Genomic DNA, 26,925 nt, shown 5'->3' on the forward strand with positions numbered 1-26,925 from the left:
CTGGATGTGTCTGGATATATTCCTTTGGACATCCTTAAGGCACAGGTTGTTAAACCCTGAATTTTAGCACACACCTTCCTTGACAGTTATATTCTGAAGCGCAAATAAAAATGAAAGAAATGCAAGTGCTAGAAATTGGAAAATGTTGGAAAAACGCATTGGTGTATATTTTACAATCTCACCCACCATGGGAATTGTCAAGGACGGGATGGATAATTATAAGGACCATTAAAAGGTCCATTGACCTCGGGCGGAACTTCCGGTCCCTAGGCAGGAAGGACTGGAAAATCCCGTCTGTTGTATATTTTATATCTTGCATCTTTGCAGATATGACATTAGTTTCTTTGTACGTAACAGGTTTCCTTCACAGTGTTACAAATGTCTACTCCATGTTACAGTGTGGCTTCCAGCTTGTCCTAAATGTGTTTGCTTTTCTCTGAGTCCACATCCAGGCTTAACCAATCAAGCACCGTGAGCATCAATAATAAACAGATTCCTTATTCAAACAGTGAACAGTTGACACTGCATTGCGCAACAGTATTGCAGTGGTGGGGGTGGAAAATAGGCCACTGCTTTGGAAGGAGATTGTGCCAATAGAAATAGTTCAGAAAAATTAGCCAAGCTTTCCAACTTCAGCACTGCTGATGCATGCTGGGAATGCATATAAGAGGAAATTCTGCACTGCCAACACATTATTGCCCGACCTGCAGGTGCATTGTCGTTTAAAAAAACTGGATTATGGTTTCAGAAAAGCTTTTTCCTGATGGTGATAAACTTCCATCTTAGCATTTCTCATTCTGAGGTACCTTTGTGTGACAGCTTCCAAGTGATTGTAAGATGGCCTCGTCTTTTCATTTGGTTCACGTCTGGGATCTCGGGAAAGTAACTGAAACTGTGCTGCGCTTGCACATTCACAACACAAAATGGAAGCCCCACCCCCTGCAATCCACAAAATGAAAGTGTACCAACTTACAGCTATGAGCTTTTCAGCCTGGCACTTTGCATGATTGAGCAGGTCTTGCTGAAAGTATGGGCTTGTGTTAGTAATGGGTAGCTCCAGGCTTGTTCGGTGACATAAACATACTGGTGCTCTGAATGCTTCAACGTGCTTTCAAGACCTTACTGACTCAGAAATCAGGGCACCCAGGAAAATCTGTATACCCACTGCAATCAGCCGAATACAAATCAATTGGTTTATATTTCAATAGGCTTGGTGAGTCTTGCTTGAGATGATGAAAACACTGAGAGCAAATGATAATATGTGAAGGTATCAGTGGTGGGATTCTCCAGTAATGGGGCTAAGTGTTGACGCCGTTGTAAATGCCAGAGCGTTTTACGAAGGTGTCATCTGGCCCCTAGGAGCAGCGATCCTGCGCCGCACAGGGGGCCAGCACGGCACTGGAGCTCCTCACACAGCTCCAGCTGCCAATACGGGCGGCAGCATGGCCAGCGCGGGTCCGTGTGGGTTTCCGTCTCCGCGCCGGTCCCCAGGCAATATGGCGGAACCCTACAGGGGCCCGGTGTGGAGGACCATAGGCCCCACACCCCCCCCCCCCCCCGCAATTAGCCCGCCCGCCGATCGGTTGGCTCCAATCGCGGGCCTGGCCACCGTGGAGGCCCCCCCCCCCGGAGTCGAATCCACCCCCCACCAGGATGGTGCACGCAGCCAGAACACTGAGGTCCCGCTGGGTAGGACCACTCATGAACGATGCTGGCAGGACTCGGCCGAACTCAGCGGGCATTCGGCCTGTCAAGTGCAGAGAATCGCCGGAGAGGGCGCTCGGCGCCAGTGGCACCGATTCTCCTGTCGCCGGAGAATTGACGGACCGGCGTCGGTGCGGAGTCACGGGATTCGCAGCCGCCCCCCCCGGCGATTCTCCAACCCGGCGCAGGATCGGAGAATCCCACCCAAGGTGTGTTTCTTCACTGCTGAAGTATTTCTCTCTTGAAGGTCAATTCTAACTTCATTTTAATAAATGCAGAAGTAAATAAAATTGTTTACGAAGTAAAAGTGGAAAAGATGAAAAAGAGTAAGGAAAAAAAGAAGAAAGATGGAAAGAAAGAACTTGCATTTACACAGCATCTTTTACAACCTCAGAACATCCCAAATTGTTTGACAGTTGAAAAAGTACTTTGCAGAGTATAGTCATCATTCCAATGCAAGAGGCCCGGCCAACCACGTCCACGTGTTCTGGGCCTGCCCCAGACTTGCCGGGTTCTGGACAGCCTTCTTCGAGGTGATGTCCAATGGTGTGGGGGTGAGGATGGAGCCGTGCCCGAGAGTGGCAGACTTCCGGGTATTGGACAAGCCAGAGAATCCTGCTTGGCTGGTGATCAGCAGCATCGCCCACAGCTCAGACTGGTTGGCAGACATGTCGGAATTTCTCCACCTGGAGATCAAGTACACCATCCGTGGGTCAGACGAGGGCTTCCACAAAGTGTGAGGGCCATTCATCAGCCTGTTCCAAGACCTGTTCAAAGCCAAATGCGACCAGGTAGAGAGGGGGGAAGGGAGGCAGGAGGGAACCCAGGGGAGTCGCAGAGAGAAAAATGGGGGAAAAGGGAGGACGGCAGGGGGTAGGAAACCCCCCCCCCCACACACACACTGAACCCACAAAGACAATAGGAAACTGGACAAGAGCACAGTAATATGACACCCAGGGCAAAGGTTGGTGCCAGGATAGAACCAGACTACCAACGGGGGGGAGTAGGGAGGGGTCGGACGGACGGAGAGAATGCATGTAAAATTTGTAAATAAGAAACGTCACACGTGTAAATATCAGGCATACTCTATGTTGAATTGCCATTCTGTAAAATTTGGAAAAATACCAATAAAAAAAAATATTTTTTAATCATTGCAATGCATGAATTTTCAGCAGCCAATTTGCACATTTCCCTAAAATCCTCGTCACCATCATCCTAGTTAGAGTTAAACCCTATGGGTTTTGCCTTGATTCCTGTATAAGTATGTACATGATATCCAAAACAAAAATCAAATTTGTCCAATTCAATCCCTGTAGCTAATGGTTAACAGAAATAATTTAGAATCACCCTGAACAAGCTCTTAACATCTATATTCTGTGATTATTTACCTGCCTTAGAACTCTGACAAAGTCAGAAACTGTCCAGTTTCCTGGCTAAAACTTTGGAGATCAAAGTTGATGAGGACACTTCAGATGGCTGAGGTTGGTGATTCGTGAAACCCCTGGTTGCAGACTGAAGCTTCTTGGTATAGGTTGGCCTTGCCATCTGTGTGGCACTAAAAAGGACACTGTGAATGGATGGTGGGAGGAGTGATGGTGCCTCTCGCATTAAGACCACACTCTAGGGCCTCGATACTCCTGAAGGTCTCTGCGAGAACAGGAGTGACATGATACTCGGGAAACCTCCATCAATGCTGTCCCTAAATCCATATCTGCAGCTGTCTTGAGCATATGACGGATGGTACATCATCTCAAATGTGCAAATGTAAAAAAACTTGCACAACCTCCAAAAAACAAGGCCTCTTCAGAAAAAGTGTTCACCTGCGATTATGAACTTGAGTTTATCTGAAACATCTCACAAGCTTATCTCACAAACAGAGAATTTATTAACCAAGCATTGAACAATTAAAGTGTCCATTTTTCCCAAACCTAAACAAAAGTTCTTTGTTTCGCTGAATTTGAAAATTTTATGAGTGTTTTAAAGCCTTTTTATCTTTGCCTTTTCAGCAAGGTGTTGCTAACTTTCCGTTGGTTCAATTGCTCTGTTTTATTACCTTTGCTCTCGAGTCGCCAGGTATCTTTATGATACCGCCACGAGGTTCAAGTCCAAGTAATGATCAATAACTCAATACACCGATTAGTAAGATTCAAATCAATGCACATTTATTATACACAGTAATCGCTACTCATGCACAAATTCTACATCTAAGCTACGTCTACAACTAACAGGCCTATACTTAACTTCGGACTGGCCCACCAGGTCAGGGGAACAAATGGCCTTTCGTTCGGGTTCTGAGTCTGCGGGATTCGAAGTTGGTACAGATTGGTAGCTAGGAGCGCCTATCTCGTAGCGAGCATTGAATTAAGACTTACTTTTTTCGGTGGTCACTGCATTGGTCACGGTCAATGTTGGTTCGCGTTGCTGGGTGACCCAGGCAGGACGAAGAGAGAGAGATTTGAACTTGGGGCTTAACTCTTATAGTCCCCAGGGGCTTCCCGCCTTTCGGGGCGGACCCTGTACCTGGTCCCAAGTGATTGGACTTTGTCCCAATCGCTTGGTTCGATTTCTCCAATACTGGAGCGGTTCCCTGATCGATGGGCGGTCTTGAGGTGTTCGTTCACCTCCTTTGTGTTGGCTCCTGCTGGCGCCGGGGAGTCTGGCTTTGCTTTGTGTGTCCCAAATGTTACTTATTGTAACAGGGGCTGTTTAGCACAGGGCTAAATCGCTGGCTTTGAAAGCAGACCAAGGCAGGCCCACAGCATGGTTCAATTCCCGCAACAGGTGCCGGAATGTGGCGACTAGGGCTTTTCACAGTAACTTCATTGAAGCCTACTTGTGACAATAAGCGATTTTCATTTTCATTTTCATTATTGTTCCCGGGGATTGCTCATCAGTATGTTGATGGCTGCTACATTGTTATGCTGATGGTCGCAGGTATCGATGTTGTCTGGCCTTTTGCAGAGTTAAATACACAGCAAACCCGCACCTGCTGGTTTCTGTCTGTGTTGGCTGACTTTCCCATCAGCCTTTGCCGTTCACCATTTTAAATCGGGAGTTGGCCAATTTAGGTGGCTACAAAGGTTCTCAATCTACTTAGTTACACATACCAAAGTACATTGGCACTTTCAGCGCCCAACGTCTCACCTATGCTTCTTAGATAACAATCTGGAATGCCTTAACCTCACCAGAGGGTCTAATGTAAGTGAGGAATTTCACAACATTAAGACAGTCTGAGTTGACGTCAGTCTGGAAATATTCTGAGCTCATGATCCATTTGACTCATTGAGACAATTTCACCTTGCATCAGCCCTAAATCTCTTTCTTTCTGCCATACAATCAGACACCAGCAGTACTTCTAGAGTTAAGGACAGGTGCTGTTCATCACAGAAGGTCATGCACAGCTTTAATTACACAATTTCCCATAAGCGGATTTGGCGAGATTAAAGATAATCAGCGAGATAAAAGTTTCTCTTTCTGTTGTATGACAAGTAATATCCATGAAATTTACTTGCACACCTTTTAGGTTACTGGTGCGAGATGTTTGGAATTATTTGTGCGCTTGATCGATAATGTTGCATTCCTCACCTTTACTCTTCCACCAGGCCCAGTAATTGTAACTCTCATGCTTAGGGGGAAAAGAAACAACATTTCCTCTCTGAATGAGTTATTCAACAATTCTGGCTCTTTCAGAGAACTCACAGTTCCTATACCTTAAAGAGCACTAATTATGGGTAAGGAAAGACCTTAATTGGCCTGGTTCGGTAGGGGCATCACCAGACAATATTTGACACAGAGACACATGAGGAGATAATAATAAGCAGTTAATAAAAGCACACAGAATCCTAGACCGTGTAATAGGTGTGTAGAGTATAAAAACAATGTTAAACTTATCTAGCCTCAACTGGACTTTTTAAAAAATATTTTATTTTGTTTCCATAATCTTTATTGTCACAAGTAGGCTTACATTAACACTGCAATGAAGTTACTGTGAAAATACGCTCATCACCGCACTCCGGTGCCTGTTCAGGTACACAGAGAGAGAATTACGAATATCCAATTCATCCAACAAGCACATAGAACATAGAACAATACAGCGCAGTACACGCCCTTCGGCCCACGATGTTGCACCGAAACAAAAGCCATCTAACCTACACTATGCCATTATCATCCATATAAACATCTTTCGGGACTTGTATGAGGAAACCAGAGCACCTGAGGAAATCCACGCAGACACAGGGAGAACCTGCAGACTCCGCACAGACAGTGACCCAAGCGGGTATCGAAGCTGGGACCCTGGAGCTGTGAAGCAACAGTGCTACCCACTGTGCACCGTGCTGCTCAGTTCAGTTCTGGGCGTCACATATTAGGAAAGGTGTGAAGGCTTTAGATTCATGAGAATGACCTCAGGGATGAGGAATTTTAGTTAAAATAGGTTGGAGAAGTTAGGACCATTTTCTTTGGAGAAGAGAAGGTTGAGAAGAGATTTGATAGATGTATTCATAATCATGAGGGGTCTGAATAGATCAGATAGGCGGGCGCAATTCCCATTGGTGGAAGGATCAAGAACAAGAGGGCACAGATTTAAGATAATTGACAAAAGAAGCCATGGCAACATGAGGGGGAAACCCTCTCAGTGTTAGGATGTGGAATGCACTGCCTGAGAGTGTGGTAGAGGTTGGTTGAAACTAGGCATTCAAGAGGGATTATTATCTGAAAAGGAAGAATATGCAGAGGTACAGGGGGAGGCAGGGGAAATGGCACTGGGTAAATTGCTCAAACAAAGAGCCAAGTGGCTTCCTGTATGTAACAATTCCGTGATTCTGAAATATTTGGCCATATGGTCAAAAGTTTTGGTCAAGGAGATGCATTTCAAATGCCATCTTAAACTTCACACGAGTGTGGCAGAAAAATATTCGGTAGTGAATTACAGAGCTCTGAATTTAGACAGCAGAAGGGACAGTCACAAATACTGGGGTAAAGGAAATCAGGAATAAATACCTTGGTATATGGCTCCCTGACAGAGAGTGAAATATTCATAGAATCCCTACCTACAGTGCAGAAGGAGGCAATTTTCCCATCAAGTCTGCACCAATCCTCCGAAAGAATACCCTACCTGGGCCCGCTGCCCCACCCTATCCCCGTAACCCTTTGGACACTAAGGGACAGTTTAGCATGGTCAATCCACCTAACCTGCACATCTTTGGACACTAAGGGGCAATTTTGCATGGCCAATCTACCTAATCTGCACACCTTTGCACGCTAAAGTGGAATTTAGTTTGGCCAATCCATTCAACCTGCACATCTTTGGACACTAATGGTCATTTTTGCATGGCCAATCCACCTAACCTGCACACTTTGGACACTAAGGGGCAATTTAGCATGATCAATCCACCTAACCTGCACATCTTTGGACTGTGGGAGGAAACCGGAGCACCCAGAGGAAACCCACGCAGACAAGGCAAGAAGGTGCAAACTCCACGCAGACAGTCACACAAGGCCAAAATGATACCTAGATCCCAGATTCTTAAGTTATAGAATGCTATATGTCCTCAAAACAGTATAATATTAGCCTAACTACATTTTGTTGCCGGGTCATATTTAGTTGTCTCAAACTCTACCAGTTATCACATTGTTACTGTGACTCCTTTCTGTTCAAACTTAAGAAAATAAATAATAAAAATATAGTAGAAAATAAGTTTTTATATTAAAAATGCAATTTGTGTCACATCATTGTAAACTTTTACAAAATGTTGCATATGTAGCCCAGATTTTTATAACAGTATCCTACAACACTACAGTTGAATACCAGAATGAATGAATTCACACCTAAATGCAGCATTTAGGCAGAATTTGCATCACAGTTTGCACAGAGACTGTAGAACACAACAACAATCACAGCACTCTAACTCATCACATGCAACTTTCACATTCCCAACGTCTTGCCCACGCAGGTGTGCCTGTTGATGTATGACAAATTAACACATTATTTTCTTTAAAAGAACATAGAGAATGGACTGTCTGCATTCCAACAAGATGGAGTCAAGGGGTCAGGTGATCTAATTCTTTGTCTGCGAAAAATGCATGAAACCCTTTGGATTTCAGCGGCAGCGGTGCGCAGGGGCCTTCTGGGAGGCGAGTAGTGTATTTAAAAACCTTACCTTTACAGGAGCAGCCCTTTGGATTTCGGCGGCAGCGGTGCACAGGGGCCTTCTGGGAGGTGAGTAGTGTATTTAAAAACCTTACCTTTACAGGAGCAGCCCTTTGGATTTCGGCGGCAGCGGTGCACAGGGGCCTTCTGGGAGGTGAGCAGTGTATTTAAAAACCTTACCTTTACAGGAGCAGCCCTTTGGATTTCGGCGGCAGCGGTGCGCAGGGGCCTTCTGGGAGGTGAGTAGTGTATTTAAAAGCCTTACCTTTACAGGAGCAGCCCTTTGGATTTCAGCGGTGCGCAGGGGCCTTCTGGGAGGTGAGTAGTGAATTTAAAAACCTTACCTTTACAGGAGCAGCCCTTTGGATTTCAGCGGTGCGCAGGGGCCTTCTGGGAGGTGAGTAGTGTATTTAAAAACCTTACCTTTACAGGAGCAGCCCTTTGGATTTCGGCGGCAGCGGTGCGCAGGGGCCTTCTGGGAGGTGAGTAGTGTATTTAAAAGCCTTACCTTTACAGGAGCAGCCCTTTGGATTTCAGCGGTGCGCAGGGGCCTTCTGGGAGGTGAGTAGTGAATTTAAAAACCTTACCTTTACAGGAGCAGCCCTTTGGATTTCGGCGGCAGCGGGGCGCAAGTAGAGCAAGGTGGATACAGAACTGGCTAGGCCATAGAAGGCAGAGGGTAGCAATGGAGGGATGCTTTTCTAATTGGAGGGCTGTGACCAGTGGTGTTCCACAGGGATCAGTGTTGGGACCTTTGCTGTTTGTAGTATATATAAATGATTTGGAGGAAAATGTAACTGGTCTGATTAGTAAGTTTGCAGACGACACAAAGGTTGGTGGAATTGCGGATAGCGATGAGGACTGTCTGAGGATACAGCAGGATTTAGATTGTCTGGAGACTTGGGCGGAGAGATGGCAGATGGAGTTTAATCCGGACAAATGTGAGGTAATGCATTTTGGAAGGTCTAATGCAGTTAGGGAATATACAGTGAATGGTAGAACCCTCAAGAGTATTGAAAGTCAAAGAGATCTAGGAGTACAGGTCCACAGGTCATTGAAAGGGGCAACACAGGTGGAGAAGGTAGTCAAGAAGGCATACGGCATGCTTGCCTTCATTGGCCGGGGCATTGAGTATAAGAATTGGCAAGTCATGTTGCAGCTGTATAGAACCTTAGTTAGGCCACACTTGGAGTATAGTGTTCAATTCTGGTCGCCACACTACCAGAAGGATGTGGAGGCTTTAGAGAGGGTGCAGAAGAGATTTACCAGAATGTTGCCTGGTATGGATGGCATTAGCTATGAGGAGAGATTGAATAAACTCGGTTTGTTCTCACTGGAACGAAGGAGGTTGAGGGGCGACCTGATAGAGGTATACAAAATTATGAGGGGCATAGACAGAGTGGATAGTCAGAGGCTTTTCCCCAGGGTAGAGGGGTCAATTACTAGGGGGCATAGGTTTAAGGTGAGAGGGGCAAGGTTTAGAGTAGATGTACGAGGCAAGTTTTTTACGCAGAGGGTAGTGGGTGCCTGGAACTCGCTACCGGAGGAGGTAGTGGAAGCAGGGACGATAGGGACATTTAAGGGGCATCTTGACAAATATATGAATAGGATGGGAATAGAAGGATACGGACCCAGGAAGTGTAGAAGATTGTAGTTTAGTCGGGCAGTATGGTCGGCACGGGCTTGGAGGGCCGAAGGGCCTGTTCCTGTGCTGTACATTTCTTTGTTCTTTGTTTGTTGTTCTTGCATAAGGCTGTATGTAGTCTGTTTTTCTGGTCGGGGTCTAAAAGTGTAAATCACCATCTGGAACATTGCATTGAGAAGACAGTTGGATTTGTTTAAGTGTCTACAGAAACTGATATACGATGATCACACAGGCTTAGTGGCTGCGGAATGAAATGCGACATAATGGGTGCGAGGCAAAAACATTCTATCAAAATGGGATGCGAATAGCCGGGATACAACCCAATGTTTGTCAATGCTAATGTTGTCAAGGACCATTTGAGTGGACAATGGGAACACCAATACTGTCACCCGACAGAAAGTAGTTTGCAATAAGAAACACTTCATCATCACACAACTTAAGTGCATGAAGTCAGTCAGTCTGGGAGACAAAGAGACTCAAAGACAATCCACCAATAGGCAGAGAAGTGGAGCTAGTTTCTTTACATACAGATTTGTAGAATAATGCCAGATCTTTGCTTTTGAGTCTCAACTCCAACTTTGACTGGAGCAAAGCCAAAAAACTATTGTTGCAAGGAGTAAGTCACTTTGAATTCATCACCAGAAACTTCCTTCAGTGAACTGAAAGGAAACCATCAGGCCTGTAACATTCTCACCTTCCATCTCGAAAGACAAGAGTTAAAGCTACTTCCTGGACTCTTTAAAAACATAAGTGCATGCTACCTCTTTTGTAAATACCTTTTCTTGTGTGTCGGTGTGAGTCTTGAGTAATTGAATGAGTGGGTACTGTTGTGATTATGTTCGGGTTTTAAGAAATCAATATTTATTCCTTTGCTTAAGTTAAACTTATGAGAAAGCTCCCTGTCTCATGTTTGTTCTTGTGAGTCACAGTACTCAAGAGGTTAAAACATTTCCTCTTTAAAATGCATCTTATTGTAGTCAGTTGAGAGATAGAAACCGGAGAAACCATCCTGCTATCTCTCCTCTGTGTGCAGCACACCCACTAGCACATAGCAATATATGTAAATCCAACTATAAGTATTTTCCTTTTGCTTCCTCTCTTGATATATAATCATATTCATATTCAACATTTTCTTATGTATTTGCTATCTGCAGCAATATGCTCTGCGGGGCCCTTGAATATGTATTATCTACAGCTGATCTTCTGATGTTTACCTGGCCCAAGGCGTAGGCTGAGGTGATTAAAGATCAGGATAACAACAATTGCTTATTCTCAAAATAACTTACAATCAGTAAAGCTACTAAATTTGAACTTAAACTTTATGTTGGAAGATACCTCAGAAATTGAATCCACAGATGAGGCACATCGAAAACAACACATAGTTTTTGATACAATAATGCATTTTGATATGGGAGCTGAATATTTATGTGGCATCTTTAACATTGAAAACCTGGGGCGTGATTCTCTGACCCCCCACCGGGTCGGAGAATCGCCGGGGGCTGGCGTGAATCCCGCCCCCGCGGTGTCCCGAATTCTCCGCCACCAGAGATTCGGCGGGGGCGGGAATCGCGCCGGTCGGCGGGCCTAACCCCGGCGATTCTCCGACCCGCGATGGGCCAAAGTCCCGCCGCTGTCAACCCTCTCCCATCGGCGTGGATTGAACCACCTTTTGAATGGCGGGACAAGGCGGCGCGGGCAGGCTCCGGGGTCCTGGCGGGGGCGCGGGGCGATCTGGCCCCGGGGGGTGCCCGCACGGTAGCCTGGCCCATGATCGGGGCCCACCGATCCGCGGGTGGGCCTGTGCCGTGGGGGCACTCTTTTTCTTCCGCCTTCACTATGGCGGAGGCGGAAGAGACCCCCTCCCCTGCGCATGCGCGGGGATGACGTCAGCAGCCGCTGATGCTCCCGCGCATGAGTCGCCCGGCGCCAAAGATCTTTCCCGCCAGCCGGCGGAGCAGAAACCACTCCGCCGCGTGCCTAGCCCCTCAAGGTGAGGGCTTGGCCCCGAAAGGTGCGGAGACGTCCGCACCTTTGGGGCGGCCCGACGCCAGAGTGGCTCCCGCCACTCCATTACGCCGGAACCCCCGCCCCGCCGGGTAGGGGAGAATTCCTGCCCCTGATCCTCATCCTTGTCACTTCAAGGCTTTCCTGCATTGACTCAGTCACCCCAATGCCACAAATTATAATTCTAAATACTCATCCTTGCAGATAAATCTTTTGAATTGTCATTTTGAATTGCCTTTCACTGTTAATATAGTCACCTCCAGACCTCCGACATTAAATTCTGCCTTTTTCTGCCAATGACCTTCTGGATATGCCCTAGCTGACCTCCCTTCAACCCATCACTTGTAACTAATAATAATTACAATAATCTTACTGTCACAAGTGGGCTTACATTAACACTGCAATGAAGTTACGGTGAAAAAACCCTAGACGCCACATTCCTGCGCCTGTTTGGGTACACAGAGGAAAAATCCAGAATATCCAATTCACCTAACAACACGTGTTTCAGGACTTGTGGGAGGAAACTGGAGCACCCGGAGGAAACCCATGCAGATGCATGGAGAACATGCAGACTCCGCACAGACAGTGATCCAAGCCGGGAATCGAACCTGGGACCCTGGCGCTGTAAAGCAACAGTGCTACCCGTTGTGCTATAGTGCTGCCCTAACTGTGCCCTCAGTTAGTGCTCAGAAGTGCTTTTATGGAAATGCAACAGTGTCCCGTTTTTGGCCGCATTTAGCGGGATGTTTCCCGGTGCTTGCAGTGCCGAGAACAATCCCATTATTAAACAGGACTCCAAGGCTGCACGTAGGCTCATTTCCTGCACTAATGAACTCAGCTTGTCAGTGCAGGAAGAGTTTGGGCATCATTTTTAAATGGCGTCCCAATTTCTGAACCCCTCACTGCAGACTCCGGACCCCTCCAATGCCCCAACTTGCTCATTAAGGGGTCCTCGAGCCCCCTCCGTACCACACCTCATAAGGGCAAGGCACCCCGGGCCCAATCTCTGGCATGGGAACGATGCCACCTGGGCACCCTGGCATTACAAGGGTGACACCCATGTGGCACTACCAGGGTGCCAGGTTGGCAGTGCCATGGTGCCTGAGTGCCATTGGTAGTGCCAGGGTGCCACACTTCCCAGAGCCTGACCACCAAGGGGCTTCCGATCGCCTGGGAGACCCCACAAGTGCCGGTATGCCTGGTCCACATTTGTGGGAACCAGTTCCAAGTGACGCCCACTCGGGGTCTCCGAGACGAGGCCGTTAACTCAGCACCTTGGGTAACTCTGGCGCAAACATATTTAAGTGAGCTTAACTGCACACTTAAATATGCAAATCTAAATCCTGCCCATTGGGGGCGGGATCCAGGTCACGACCCCTGGCAAGATCCTGTTAGATCGTGCAAGGCATAACGGGTGTCGTCAAATGGGCCTCGGCACGTCCCGAGTTGGGTGTGGCGAGGCAGTCAGATCACGCCAACAACCTCTGTAATTATCCCTGTATCTTGCCTTCTCTCTTGCTATTAGACCACTTTTAAAACCCATCAATCTGAGCAAAAAACCCTACTAGTGTCTCCAATTTTGGCTTAGTGCCATTTTTTGATGATGCCTCCATGAAGCCTCTTTGACGACATTAAAGGTCCACAGTGAGAATTTTAAGATTAAATCTAGCAGTCTTAACATGTTTAAATTATGGTGGAAATGAAGCTAAGATTGTTACTATGACCTTTAGTCACCATACCCTAAATCAAGTTAACAAAAACAAAGGGCACAGAAGGTCACTGAGGCAATAAGTATGATGATATTGCTACAGATAATACATGTTAAGTGTTGATTTGATCATAGTGAGGGAAAGAAAGCCAATAAAGACATTTCTGATATTCTGGGATTAAAAGAAACTAGGAATGATAATTTTACATTAAAACTTTAGTCTTTAAATTAGCTTCATATCCAGATTAAAATTAATCCCGATACAAAGCAATTTTACTTCATGCCAATCAAACTACATAACATGGGGATTACGAGAGAAGCCAATAAGGGGTTAGGTTGTAATGGAAGGAATAAGGGGCAAGATTCTCCGACCCCCCACCGGGTCGTAGAATCGCCATGGGCTGTCGTGAATTCCGCCGCCCGCCGAATTCTCCGAAGGCAGAAAAGTCGGCGGGGCGTCAATCGCGAAGCACGCCTCGGAGAATGGCACGGGTGGGCGCGAGGCAATGGATTTCAGGGCTGCCGATATTCTCCTGTTCGGATGGGCCGAAGTCCCGCCGACGTGACGTAAATCAAAACACCTTTAAATCGGCGTCAACCAGTGCTCAAGGAGGTGCGTTCAGGGGAGGGGGGGGGGTGAGGGCAAGTGAGTTGGCCAGGTGCCAGCCTCCAACAGTCGGACCCATGCGGTCCATGCCACCTGGGTGGCGGGTGGAGGGCGTATGGGCAATGATGTCGTCGTCCCCGCCCCCCCGCCATGTTTTCCGGTCAGCCAGCGATGTTGGCCGCCATGGCGACAGCCGCTAATGTCCATGTTGCCCTGGATGAGGAGGAGGAGCGTGCCAGAGAGGCGGCGCAGGCTGCCGCAGAGGGACAGGTGGCAGCTGACCAGGCTGGAGGGACACCCGCCCGACAGGACGAGGAGAGGGAGGAGGACATCGCGGACCCACGGCAACGGAGGCACCCGAGGACGTCCCGTGTGTACCGGCCCTGGCTGTCGTACCAGGACCTCACGGACCGGGAATGCAGGAGGAGACTCCTCCGGATGAGCCGGGAAACCATGGCACACATCTGCCACCTGCTGGCACACCTGTCACCACGTGGCACTGGCACGGGACACCCTCTCCCCGTGTCCGTCAAGGTTACGGTGGCCCTGAACTTTTATGAAACGGGGTCATTCCAGGCACCGAGTGGGGACCTGTCCGGCATATCGCAGACATCGGTGCACCGGTGCATCTGGGCAGTGACAGACGCCCTATATGCCATTGCGCACCGCTACATCCGCTTCCCTGTGGACCGGGCCAGCCAAGATGCCCGGGCCGTGGGCTTCTCTGCCGTGGGCGGGTTCCCCATGGTACAGGGCGCAATTGATGTGATGTACGTCGCCGTGCGGCCACTTGCTGATAACAGGGCCGTTTTCACCAATAGGAAGGGGACCTATTCGATGAACAGACAGGTGGTCTGCGACCACCGCATGATGATCCTGCACGTCTGCACCCGGGCAGTGTACACGACTCATACATGTTGTCGCGGTCATACATCTCCGGCATGTACGAGGATGCCATCCCCAGCTGAGGGGCTGGTTGCTGGGCGACAGGGGCTACCCATTGCGATTGAGGCTGATGACGCCTATACGGAGGCCACGCAATGAGGCAGAGAACCGCTACAATGATGCCCATGTAGCGACAAGGGGAGTGATAGAGAGGTGCTTTGGCATGCTGAAGATGCGTTTCAGGTGCCTGGACCTCTCTGGGGGCGCCCTCCAGTATCGGTCAGATAGGGTCGGCCGCATCATTGTAGTGTGCTGCGTCCTGCACAATATAGCCCAGCAGAGGGGCAATGTGCTGCAGGCAGAGGACGGCGGAGAGGAGGAGCAGCAGGAAAAGGCGCAGTCCTCCCCAGGTGAGGGGGATGGGGGCAATGGTCAGGGCAGATGGGCTAGACATGGGCGGGTGGCTGTCCACCATTACCGGCTGATAGACGCCCGCTTCACTGACTAGATGGGCGTGGGAATCGGGTAGTATGGCCACAGACCGCACACCATGGCAACACCCGACCACCCTCACCCCCCTCCCCAGCCCCACCCACCCCACCCGCATGCACACCATCCCCCCCCCATTGCTGATCCACCTGCGGCACAACGGCCGGGCTCACACAGTTGCTGGTGGACGCGTGTCTATTGCAGGCCATGGAGGATGATGACAACCCGCCCTGCGATGAGCTCCTGGCTCCACATCGTTGGACGATGTCTGACCCATGGCCACAGTACCACCATCCACCCGGACCAACCCTGCATGCGGCTGTGACATTGCAGTGCACGGTCCTGTCCTCTGCCCGGGGGATGTTGATGGCGGCCCAGGGGGAAGGGGGCAGACTCACCTGGGGCTGAGGTAAGACCACCCCTCACACACACACTTGCGCTCAACGTACATGACACCCCCGCAGGGTTTGGACAGAGCACAAAGGCAGCCTCTGTAGGTGTAACATTGACTTGAAAAACGAAAGGAGTTCATGCACGTGCCCTAGCCCCTAAAACTCATCTGTGCCCTGCACCCCTGCCAACTTACTCAGTGTCTAATTGTTTGGCCTTACGGGCCCTTTGACTACGCCTAGGTGGTTCCCCAGACGGTACAGCAGAACTGGAGGTGGACTCCTGCGATTCCTGCCCTCTGACACGGGATCCCTTTGGCGGCCGTTTCCTGGAGCGTCCTGGCCTAGATGGGCCAGGCTGCGGCCCGGGCGGCTGGGATGGCGAGCTGCCAGCCTGTCCTGCCCGTTGCACACCCGATGCACCTGGGACGGAAGGGGGGGAGCCCGAGGTGTTGAGGTGTTCCGGGACCTCCCCTACAATGGGACCCAGAACGGCCCCAGCACCTCCTCCTCCCTCGGGGTGCCCGATGGCCCCCAGGCCTCTACATGGGTGGGGGATGTGAACGGAATGGCCATCCGACGCCCCCCCGACATCTGGCGCTGCCAGTCCTGGAGGCCCGTGCCGGTATCAACAGGGGTCTGCAGGTTTGCAGCCATGGAGCTCAGGGGGTTGGCAAATGCTGTCTGTGACTGTGCGACGCTGGCTCGCACATGGGCAATGGCGCCGATGCCCTCAGCGATGGCCTGCTGAGACTGGGCCATGGCCTGCAGAGATTGGGCCATGGCCTGCAGAGACTGGGCCACGGCCTGCTGAGACTGGGCTATGGACTGCTGAGACTGGGCTATGGCCTTCAGAGACTGGGCCATGGCCTGCTGAGACTGGGCCATGGCCTTCAGAGACTGTGCCACGGAGTTGTGCCCCTCTGCCATCTGCAGCTGGCGCTGGCTCATGGCCTCCTGTGAGAGGGCAGCCATGTCCTGGGCCACAGACGCCACCTGCACGGAAAGCCCCAGGCCTCGCAAACCGCTCCCCATGTCTGACACCGTCTGTAGCCACCTAAAATGGCTGATTCCCTATTAATTTGGCCAAAACCCAATTTAAAATGGCTAACCGAAAAGGCTGATGGGAAAAGCAGGCAACAGGACACAAACGGACAGCTGCAGACAGAATAGCGTATTAGGCTCTGGGGAAGTCGGCCCAGATCGATACTCAAGACTATTAGCAGCACATCAACCCAGACATCTGCAGTTTAATCGGCTATCCCCGGGAACAATTGCAACATATTAGCAATTGAATGCCGGGCCAGACCTGTCGGCGCCTGCAGTGGCCGAAACAAAGACAGGTGAACGACCACCCCCCGATCGAGGAAACGCCCCGTTATTGGATATATCGAACCCAGTGATTGGGAACAAGTCCAATCACTTGGGACTCAGGGTCAAGGGCCGCCCCGAGAGGCGGGAAGCCCCGGGACCCTATAAAGTGAGGGGCCAAGTTCAGATCGCTCTCTCTCGTCTTCTCCTGCTCGAGACCTTCGCAAGAACATCCACCAGAAACAGTAAGTTTGACTCCAGCGATCACTACCCGATAAAGACTCCTAGCCATCGACCCGTATCAGCCTTTTGAATCCCGCGGGCCAGATCCGATTCGATAAGCCATTCGTTTCCCTGACCTGGTGGGCCCTTCCTAAAGTTAAGTATTGGCCAGTAGTGGTAGGTTTCTATGTAGATAGTAGGATTATTGTGTAAGCATTACTTGTTGTATATAATAAATGACCGTTGATTTCAATCTTACTAAGCGGTGTGCTGACTTATTAATCATAACTCGAGTTTGAACCACGTGGCGGTATCAGAAAGATACCTGGCGACTCATGAGCAAAGGTGACATAATCAGAGCTAATAAAACTAAGGCTAAGAAGAGAAACACGTCGCACCCATCGCCTCCACCGCGGACGCCACCCGTGCGGTGTCGGCCTGGGTGGCACGCATGACCGGCACCACTGCCAGCTACTGGACGCGGATGGACTCCTCCACCTGCAACTGCAGCCGCCGCAAGCTGGCCGTCACCCTCTTCGCTCGTCCCAGGTTCAGTGGTTGCATCGGACCTATGGGTGTGTGGTAACTCCAGGAACCCGGGATCCATCTGGGCGGCAGATGTTCGCATGCGCCGGGCTGCCCTCCGACCGCCCGGCCCCTCTGCTGCTCCTACCTCCACCTGCTGTACCGGGACGGCTGTGTTGTGCGCATCAGTGAGTGTACCAGACGCCTCATCACTAAAGTGCCCAACCGAGGTGAGCGTCTCTGCGATGGTGGAGGGTGTTGGTGACAGCAGTGGCGTTGTGTGGTGCGCATCGTCCGACTCTGCGTCCATGGCACTTTGGGGTGGCGGTTCGGCTCCACCCATCCACACTGTGTCACTGTCCGGTATTTCAGTTTCCTGGGTAGGGGTGTCCTGGGTAAGCGTGTGCTGGGTTGTGGTTTCGTGGCTCGGCTGTGACGGGGGCCTGTGGCTGCCCCTCTCGTCGTTGGGTGGCACACGCCTGCGTCGCATGAGACAGGGGCGTCGTCTCGCTGTTGCTCCAGGTCTCTCCGTCTCCCGTGGTCTCCGAGGGGCATCGTGCGGGCGTCGCATGCCAGAGGGTCCGGGTCTCTCCATCTCCCGTGGTTTCCGAGGGGCATCGTGCGGGCATCGCATGCCAGAGGGTCCGGGTCTCTCTGTCTCCCGTGGCCTCCGAGGGGCATCCTGCGGGCGGTCTGCATCTGCGGGGATGGGTGCCTCGACGTTTGCTCCTGCGATACACAATGAAGCATGCATGTTTAGACACGCAGGCAGTGATCAGGTGATATGGGGGAGGGGGGATATGGGGGATATGGAAGAGGGGGATATGGGGGATATGGGGGAGGGGGGATATGGGGGAGTGGGGATATGGGGGAGGGGGCTTATGGGGGAGGGGGCTTATGGTGGAGGGGGGTATGGGGGAGGGGGCTTATGGGGGAGGGGGGATATGGGGGATATGGATATCGGGCAGCAGGGGGGGGCTCACCCTGGCTGCCCTGACAAGGTCATTCACCTTCTTGTGGCACTGGGTGCCTGTCCGTGGTGTCAGGGCCACAGCGGTGACGGCCTCTGCCACCTCCCTCCACAGACGCCGGCTGTGGCGTGGGGCGACTCTGCGGCCGTGTCCGGGGTACAGGGCCTCTCTCCTCTGCTCCACTGCGTCCAGGAGTGCCTCCACATCCCGTGACTGGAACCTCGGGGCTGAGCGGCGGGCGGCCATCCGGTCGGGTCTTCTGGTCGGGTGGGGGAGCAGCCTGTCTTATGAGCCATCACGCCATGCGGCGTGCATGACGTGAGCCAGCGCGGATAGCGTCACGTCGCTGCTAGCCCATTCCGGGCCGGAGACTTTGCGACGTTTGGGGCAGCGCGATGCAGGTGGGATTTGGGCCGTTTTGGGCGCCGGTTGGCGGATATCGCGCCGATTCCGGAGAATTTCGCACAAGATCTTGTTAATTTACTCTGGAAATGTCCAAAGATAATTTCTCATAGTCAGCAGTATTTGATTAAATCCAGAATGCATTTACAACGCATTTACCACACAAAGCAGCCTAGGTCAGTCTTGGGGACTGACAAGTAATTTGTGGCCTTGAAGGTTAGGCAGTCTGACTTTTATTAGCTCAAATGTTTTGGCTTAATTGCTGGAGAAAGACTGAATAAAAAGCCTTTGAGAAGCAAGGAATCATCAGAATATAAGTGATTTTGATGTCTTACTGCCTGAAGAGTCAGTAAAAGTTTTAAAAAGTCACTGTTGGAATGTAGGATAACAAGGCAGCCAATTTACACAGAGCAAGATCCCCCTTCCAGCGAGGATAGATGTTAATAATGCGTCTAAGAGCCAAACTCTCTTGCTCTTCCTCGTGTGAGTCATATTTCTTATTCAGGTGCTTGAACAAGAAGTGCTGGTTGAAAACAAATCTGATTATCAGATTTGCGACTGAGGTCACTGTGAACTCTGGCTGAAAATAACAGTTGCTCATAATTGAATTCTTGAATCAGCTGAACGCAAACTATTTAAAGGAAGTTAAGGTATGGGGTGCATTGTTCGTCTGTAATTTTCTTTCTCTACTCAAGCGAGTGGCCGGTTTAGCACAGTGGGCTAAATCGCTGGCTTGTGATACAGAATAATGCCAGCAGCACGGGTTCAATTCCTGTACCGGCCTCCCCGAACAAGAGCTGTAATGTGGCGACTAGGGGCTTTTCACAGTAACTTCATTGAAGCCTACCCGTGACAATAAGCTATTATTATTATCCAGTTGAAACTCCACGTTCCAACCTAAAATAATAATGCTTTGGGAGTTTCTACATTTGTTTCATTTTCTCAACTGAATTAGGATAACTTCTAAAAAATAGCCTCTTAAAATCACAGGACCCAGTTCCTAATGGAGGGTCAAGTGGAATGAAGTAGGCTTGCTAATCTAAAATGAATACTATTTGCAAAGCAGTTAATAACAGCAGGACATCTGGGGACAGCTACCTGTTGGAAAAGAAGTTCCCCACTCACAATGGAAGCATTAATATGTACTGCACCAGTTAAATACGAAAGAATTGAAAAAGAATGGTGAAATTGTTCGAGATGTAAATCACTTAAGATGTTAATGGAGAGGCAGGGAGTTTGGGTGGGGAGCCCGACATAAGAACAATTCAGCAAGGCTGGGATGTGGAGGTCATACAGATGTTAAAGAGGCATCATTTCGATATAGGGCAAGATTCTCTGGCCTCCCAGCAATGTATTTCTCGGTAGGAGATGGCCTACTTTTGTCTGACAACAGGATCTTCTGGGGTTTCCCATTGAATCCACCCTATGCCACCAGGAAACCCACGGAGGGTTGTGCCACTGCCGGGACCAGAAGATTCCATCGGTGTGAACAGCCAGAAGATCGCGCCCATTGTAATTGGGCTGTTGAGGCTGTAAAGATCTTAAGGCCTCATTTAAATACATCAATGTTCTGGAAACTCCAACTTGATTGACAGTCTGATTGACAGAGGGATCCATGGCGTCTGTCCCCAGCACTCATTCTGGGGAGGGATGTTGAAGCTTCAGGCTATTATCATGTTGGGTAGTTGGGGTGTGGGGTAAGGCTGAAGGATCATGGCCATCGTCAGGTCCAAGGGAGGCCAATGGTTTCCTGGTGATGGAGAGGTGAAGGAGCACTCCTGTTCGTCCTGGTCCATAAATTTGCTTAAGGAACAGATCTTTAGCACTTACTTTGGCCAATCAGGTCTGTGAAGAGTGGCATCTTTGTCATTGACAAGCGATTCATCACCAAAAACAATAATTTGCATTCATATAGTGCCTTTAATGTAATAAAATGAGCAAGGAGTTTCACAAGAGCTTTATAAAACAAAGTATGACATGGGCATAAGGAGACCTTGGGACAGATATGCATAGGAATGGTCAAAGAGTTAAGTCTCAAAGGAGGAATATGAGGCGCAGAGGTTTAGGGAGGGAATTCGAGGGCTTAGGACTCAGGCAGCTGAAAGCATAGCCACTGATGATGGTGCAGATACAATCAGGAATGCTCAAGATGCCAGAATTAGGGGATTGATGATATCTTGGAGTGTTTGGAGGCTGGAAGGGGTTACAGAAATAGGGGAAAGTGAGACCACACAGGTATCAACACAGGAACATTCAGTCTCAGGTCAGAGATAACCAGCAACTCAGGCTTTTCCTCGTCTCTCATGGTTAAATATTAGTTGTGGTGCCAATGATATCATCAGGCTGCGACCTTTGAATTTTCATTAGGCCCCAGCCTTACATCTGCAGCAGCCTTGACTCAATGATCATTTTGTGTCTGTCAAAATCTGGACCGCTGGGTTGGGTTTTCAATCTGGATACTTTGACACTTTGCAGCCCATTGGTGGGAGTTAAAATTGAGTCCGGTGTTAGTCAGGAGACTCTTTAATGTACTGATTTTATCAGTTTGTTTCACTGTGATCATTTGGTGACATGGTTTGTTTGGTGTACTGCTTTAATTTTTTTCAACCTGTTTACTCTAAGTTATTTTAGCATTTTTTCACTCTTTCTTGGGATGTGGGCGCTGCTGGCAAGGCCAGATTTTATTGCCCGGGGGTCTTCAACATCGACTTTAGACCCCATCCACTTTCATGGCACCCAGTAAAATATGGGCAAGGAAACCTCCTGCTTATTATCACGTACTGTCCCCACTCAATTGTTGAATCAGTACTCCTGCATGCTGAACACCACTTGGAGGAAGCACTGAGGGTGGCCAGGGTGTAGAATATACTCTGGATGGGGGACTTCAATGTCCATCACCAATATTGGCTCAGTAGTACCACCACAGACCAAGCTGGCTGGATAAAGGATATAGCTGCTAGATTGGGACTGTGGCAGGTGTTGAGGGAACCAATAAGAGGGAAAGACACACTTGACCTTATCCTCAAAAACCTGCCTGCCGCAGGTTTATCTGTCCAGGACAGTATCAGTAGGAGTGACCACCGCACAGTCCTTGTGGAGACAAAGTCCCGTCATCATACTGAGGATACCCTCCATGCCACCATGCTAAATGGATAGACTTTGAACAAATCTAGCAACTCAAGACTGGGCATCCATGAGGCGCTGTGGGCCAGCAGCAGCAGCAGAATTGTGATCAACCACAATCTGTAACCTCATGGGCACATCCCCCACTCCTCCATTACCACTAAGCCAGGGGATCAACCCTGGTTCAATGAAGAGTGCAGGACAGCATGCCAGGAACAGCAACAGGCCTAACGAAAAATGAGGTGTCGACCTGGTGAAGCCACAACATAGGTCTACTTGTGTGCCAAACATCATAAGCAGCAAGTAATAGACAGAGCTAAGTGATTCTATAACCAATGGATCAAATCTACGCTCTGCAGTCCTGCCACATCCAGCTGTGGATGGTGCTGGACAATTAAACAACTCACTGGAGGAGGAGGTTCCACAAATTACCGCCCCATCAGCCTACGCTCGATCATCAGCAAAATGATGGAAGGGGTCATCAACAGTGCTATCAGGCGGCACTTACTCAGCAATAACCTGCTCATGGACATACAGTTTAGGTTCTGCCAGGGTCACTCAGTGTCTGACCTCATTACAGTCTTGTGATGTGAGGTGAGAGTGACTGCCCTTGGCATTAAGGCACCATTTGATCTAGTATGGCATCAAGGAGACCAAGCAAAACTAGAGCCAATGGGAAGTAGGGGGAAAAGTCTCCACTGGTTGGAATCATACCTGGCATAAAGGAAGATGACCATGGTGGTTGGAGGCCAATCATCTCAGCTCCAGGACATCACTGCAGGAGTTCCTCAGGGTAATGTCCTAGGCCCAACCATCTTCAGCTGCTTCATCAATGACCTCCCTTCCATCAGAAGTGGGGATGTTTGCGGATGACTGCACAATGTTCAGCCCCACTCACGACTCCTCAGATAATGAAGCAGTTTATGTCCAAATGCATCAAGACCTGGGCAATATCCAGGCTTGGGCTGACAAGTGGCAAGTAACATTTGCACCACACAAGTGCTAGGCAATGGCAATCTCCAACAAGAGAGGATCTAACCATCGTCCCTTGCCATTTCCATCATTGAATCCCTCACAATCAACATCCTAGGGGTTACCATTGACCTGAAGCTGAACTGGACAAGACATATAAATACTGTGGTTACCAGAGCAGGTCAAAGGTTGGATAATGTGGTGAATAACTCCTAACCCCTCAAAACCTGTCTACCTACCTTCTACAAGGAACAAGTCAGGAGTGTGATGGAATACTTCTCTTGCCTGAATGGGTGCAGTTCCAACAACACACCATCCAGGACAAAGCAACCCACTTAATTAATTCCCCTTCCACAAACATTCAAACCCTCCACCACTGATGAACAGTAACAGCCATGTGTACCATCTACAAGTTGCACTGCAGAACTCACCAAGGCTGCACCTTTTAAACCCACAACCACTATGAATGAATGAATATGAATGAATGAATATCGCTTATTGTCACAAGTAGGCTTCAAATGAAGTTACTGTGAAAAGCCCCTAGTCGCCACATTCCGGCGCCTGTTCGGGAAGGCTGTTACGGGAATCGAACCGTGCTTCTGGCCTGCCTTGGTCTGCTTTCAAAGCCAGCGATTTAGCCCTGTGCTAAACAGCCCCTACCATCTAGAAGGACAAGAGCATCAGTAATCTAGGAACACCATCACCTGGAGGTTCCCCCTAAGTCACTCACCACCCTGACCTGGAAATATATCGCCATGGCTTCACTGTCACTGGGTCAAAATCCTGGAATTTCCTCCCTAATAGCACAGTGGGTGCACGTACACCTCAGAGACTTCTGCAGTTCAAAAAGGCAGCTCATCACCACATTATAAAGGGAAACTGGATAGGGGCAATAAATGCTGGCCTAACCAGTGCCACTCACATCCTACAAAATAATTTTTTTTTAAAATTCCTAATTGTCCTTGAGAAGGTGGTGGTGAGCCACCTTCTTGAATCACTGCAGTACATTTGGTATAGGTACATCCACAGTGCTGTTGGGAAAGGAGTTCCAAGATTTTGTATCAACGGCATTGAAAGAATGGCAATTCGCTTTCTGTCAGTATGGTATGAGGCTTGGGAGGATATTGCTGATGATGGTGTTCCTATGTGTCTGCAGCCCTTACTCCTTCTCAGTGCTAGAGGTAGCAGGTTTGGAAAGTTCTGACAAATGAGCCTTGGTGACTTGCTGCTGTGCATCTTGTAAATGGTACACACTGCTGCCACTTTGCATTCGTGGTAAACAGATGAATGTTGGTGATTGGGGTGCTGATAAAGTGGGTTTCTTTATCTAGGATGGTGCTGACCTCCTTGAGTGCTGTTGGAAGTACAGTCACCCAGGCAAATGGGGAGTATTCCGTCACATTCCTGACTTGTGCCTTGTAGATGGTGGATACGTTCTGGGGAACCAGGTGTTGAGTTACTGCCTTAGAATTCCAAACTTCTGACTTTAATAATATTAATATTCGCTTATTGTCACAAGTAGGCTTCAATGAAGTTACTGTGAAAAGCCCCTAATCGCCACATTCTGGCGCCTGTTCGGGGAGGCTGGTACGGGAATTGAACCCGCGCTGCTGGCCTTATTCTGCATTACAAGTCAGCTGTTTAGCCCATTGTGCTAAACCAGCTCCTAACCACAATATTTATATGGATGGTCCAATTCGGTTTCCGGTCAGCTTCCCAGCAAGTGGTCACGCTGGCGACGATTCGTACTTTTTAAAAACGTGAACATGGCGGAAGGGCTTCTGCAAGGAGCCGAGGAGGTGACAGTTGTAGGTTCACTAGGATATTATGATGGATGAGAAGGCAGAGTTAGGAAGAGAAACTTGAGAGGTTTGTATTGTTTTACCGAAGCTGCAAAGAGTGAGTGCGTGGGAGAATGAGTGTGTATGTGAGAGAGAGTGAGTATATTAATAATAAACTTTATTGTCACAAGTAGGCTTACAGTAACACTGCAATTGAGTTACTGTGAAAAGGCCCTAGTCGCCACATTCGGGCTCATAGAAGGAGAATTCAGAATGTCCAAACCACCTAACAGGACGTCTTTCGGGACTTTTGGGAGGAAACCGGAGCACCCGGAGGGAACCCACCCAGACACGGGGAGAATGTGCAGACTCCTCACAGACAGTGACCCAAGCCGGGAATCGAACATGGGACACTGGCACTGTGAAGCCATAATGCTAACCACTGCACATTATATGTGTATGTGTGAGAGAGAGAGAGAGACACACAGAGCCCTGAGAATGGGAGTGAAGCCGACATACACATACACACACACACATACACACTGCTCAGTGAGGGGACACGTACACATATTCCCTCCCCCCTCTCCAAATATCTATCCACACACTGGGCTGGGTGAGGAGGAAAACCTAGGCTGAAGGAAACTCTCTCCTGACCCCCACTTACGTATGAAATTCTGCTGAGGCCGACTCAGAGTGTGCGCCACCAGACAAGACCACAAGATTAATGTTAGTTAAACCCAACTCAACTCAGCCCCGGTCCCCTCCCCCTTCCAGAGCTTGGGACCTAGTCTGTCTCTCTCTAGCTCTGCTTTTTAAATGAAAAGACAAAAATGGTTAGTTCTCTTGCTTGGCACTTTCTAATGATCGTTTTTATAAATTATTCATTTTTAAAATGATCCATTTATTGTTTTGACATTGTTGCTTATGTTTTCTTCATACCTTAACTTTTTTCCTGAAATTTATATTTAATATTGTGCCAAACCAGCTCTGAGAGTTGCTGCTAGGTGTCTTGCTGAAGAGGAATGAGAAGTTTACAAGAGTCTGATTATTTTTTGGAGGGCTGGAAAAAGGGGGTTATTTTTGCTCCAGTAAAAACAAGGAGCGCTGGAAATACTCAGCACGTCTGGCAGCATCTGTGTCGAGAGAACCAGATGTTAGCGATCCTTCATCAGAACTGATGCAGTTAAGGGACCTGAAATGCTGCCTCTGTTTCTCTCTCCACAGATGCTGCCTGGTCTGCTGAGTATTTCCTGCATTTTATATTTTGGATTTCCAGCATCTGCAGCACTTTGTCCTCCTATTATAGGCTCCATGTAAGTGTGATTAGTTCCAATTTAAAATGAGAAAATATTAAAAGCATATTTTTTCTGTTAGCCAAAGCCCATCTGCATGGTTAGAAATAGCACATGATTGGAAGGGACTAGACTGGTGCTAATTTACTGGAAGCTTTAGCCATTTTTAAACTTGGAGGTGAAGCCAGGTTAACAAGCAGCAACTCCTACTTGAAAATTTATTTGGGTTATTTGATTATTGTCTGCTTCTGAAAGATTCCAGCCATGGTTTACCAGCCGCATACCACCGGAATCAGGACAGGTGTGGCAGGTAGATCCGGAAGAGGCCTCTCCCGGGATTCCCGAAGGTCGTTAAGCGTTGTGAGATTTAACGAGATCTCGCGAGACATCGCGATCTGGATACTGCCCACAATGGGCAAAACCCACACTCACATACTTAAAAGAGCTTAAAAGGCCGCTTAGTTATACTGCCGCCAAATCTAACAAGCACCTGGCATCTATTGGCCTCGCCAAGGGGTCTCCAGCCGGCATTTGGGGGGGTCTTCCAGGCGATTGTAGGCCCCCGGGTGGTCGGCCTCTAGCCAGGCTAGCACCTGGCACTGCCAGCCTGGCACCCTGGCAGTGCCACCCAAGCACCACCCTGGCACGGCCAGGGTGCCAGGATGCCAGTGTCAAGGTTTCACACTGGCATTTTGCACGGGGTTCGGGCCTGGGGGGAGGACTGCCGGCATGTGGTGGGATGCACGG

General features: G+C 49.2%; 1 protein-coding gene across 3 annotated transcripts in view; it reads left to right on the top strand.

Moving 5' to 3' along the window:
* LOC140396948 (peroxisomal N(1)-acetyl-spermine/spermidine oxidase-like) overlaps window positions 1–26,925 on the top strand; it is a 77,787-nt gene that overhangs the window by 680 nt on the left and 50,182 nt on the right. For 2 of the 3 annotated variants that reach the window (XM_072485909.1, XM_072485927.1), the window contains exon 2: window positions 26,111–26,199. The exons of the other annotated variant lie outside the window; for it this stretch is intronic. In XM_072485909.1, coding sequence (XP_072342010.1) covers window positions 26,111–26,199 — 89 coding nt within the window. The remainder of the gene's footprint in view (window positions 1–26,110; window positions 26,200–26,925) is intronic. 3 annotated transcript variants of the gene reach the window in all.

The sequence above is a fragment of the Scyliorhinus torazame genome, chromosome 2 (assembly GCF_047496885.1).
Source record: "Scyliorhinus torazame isolate Kashiwa2021f chromosome 2, sScyTor2.1, whole genome shotgun sequence".
NCBI classification, from domain to species: domain Eukaryota; kingdom Metazoa; phylum Chordata; class Chondrichthyes; order Carcharhiniformes; family Scyliorhinidae; genus Scyliorhinus; species Scyliorhinus torazame.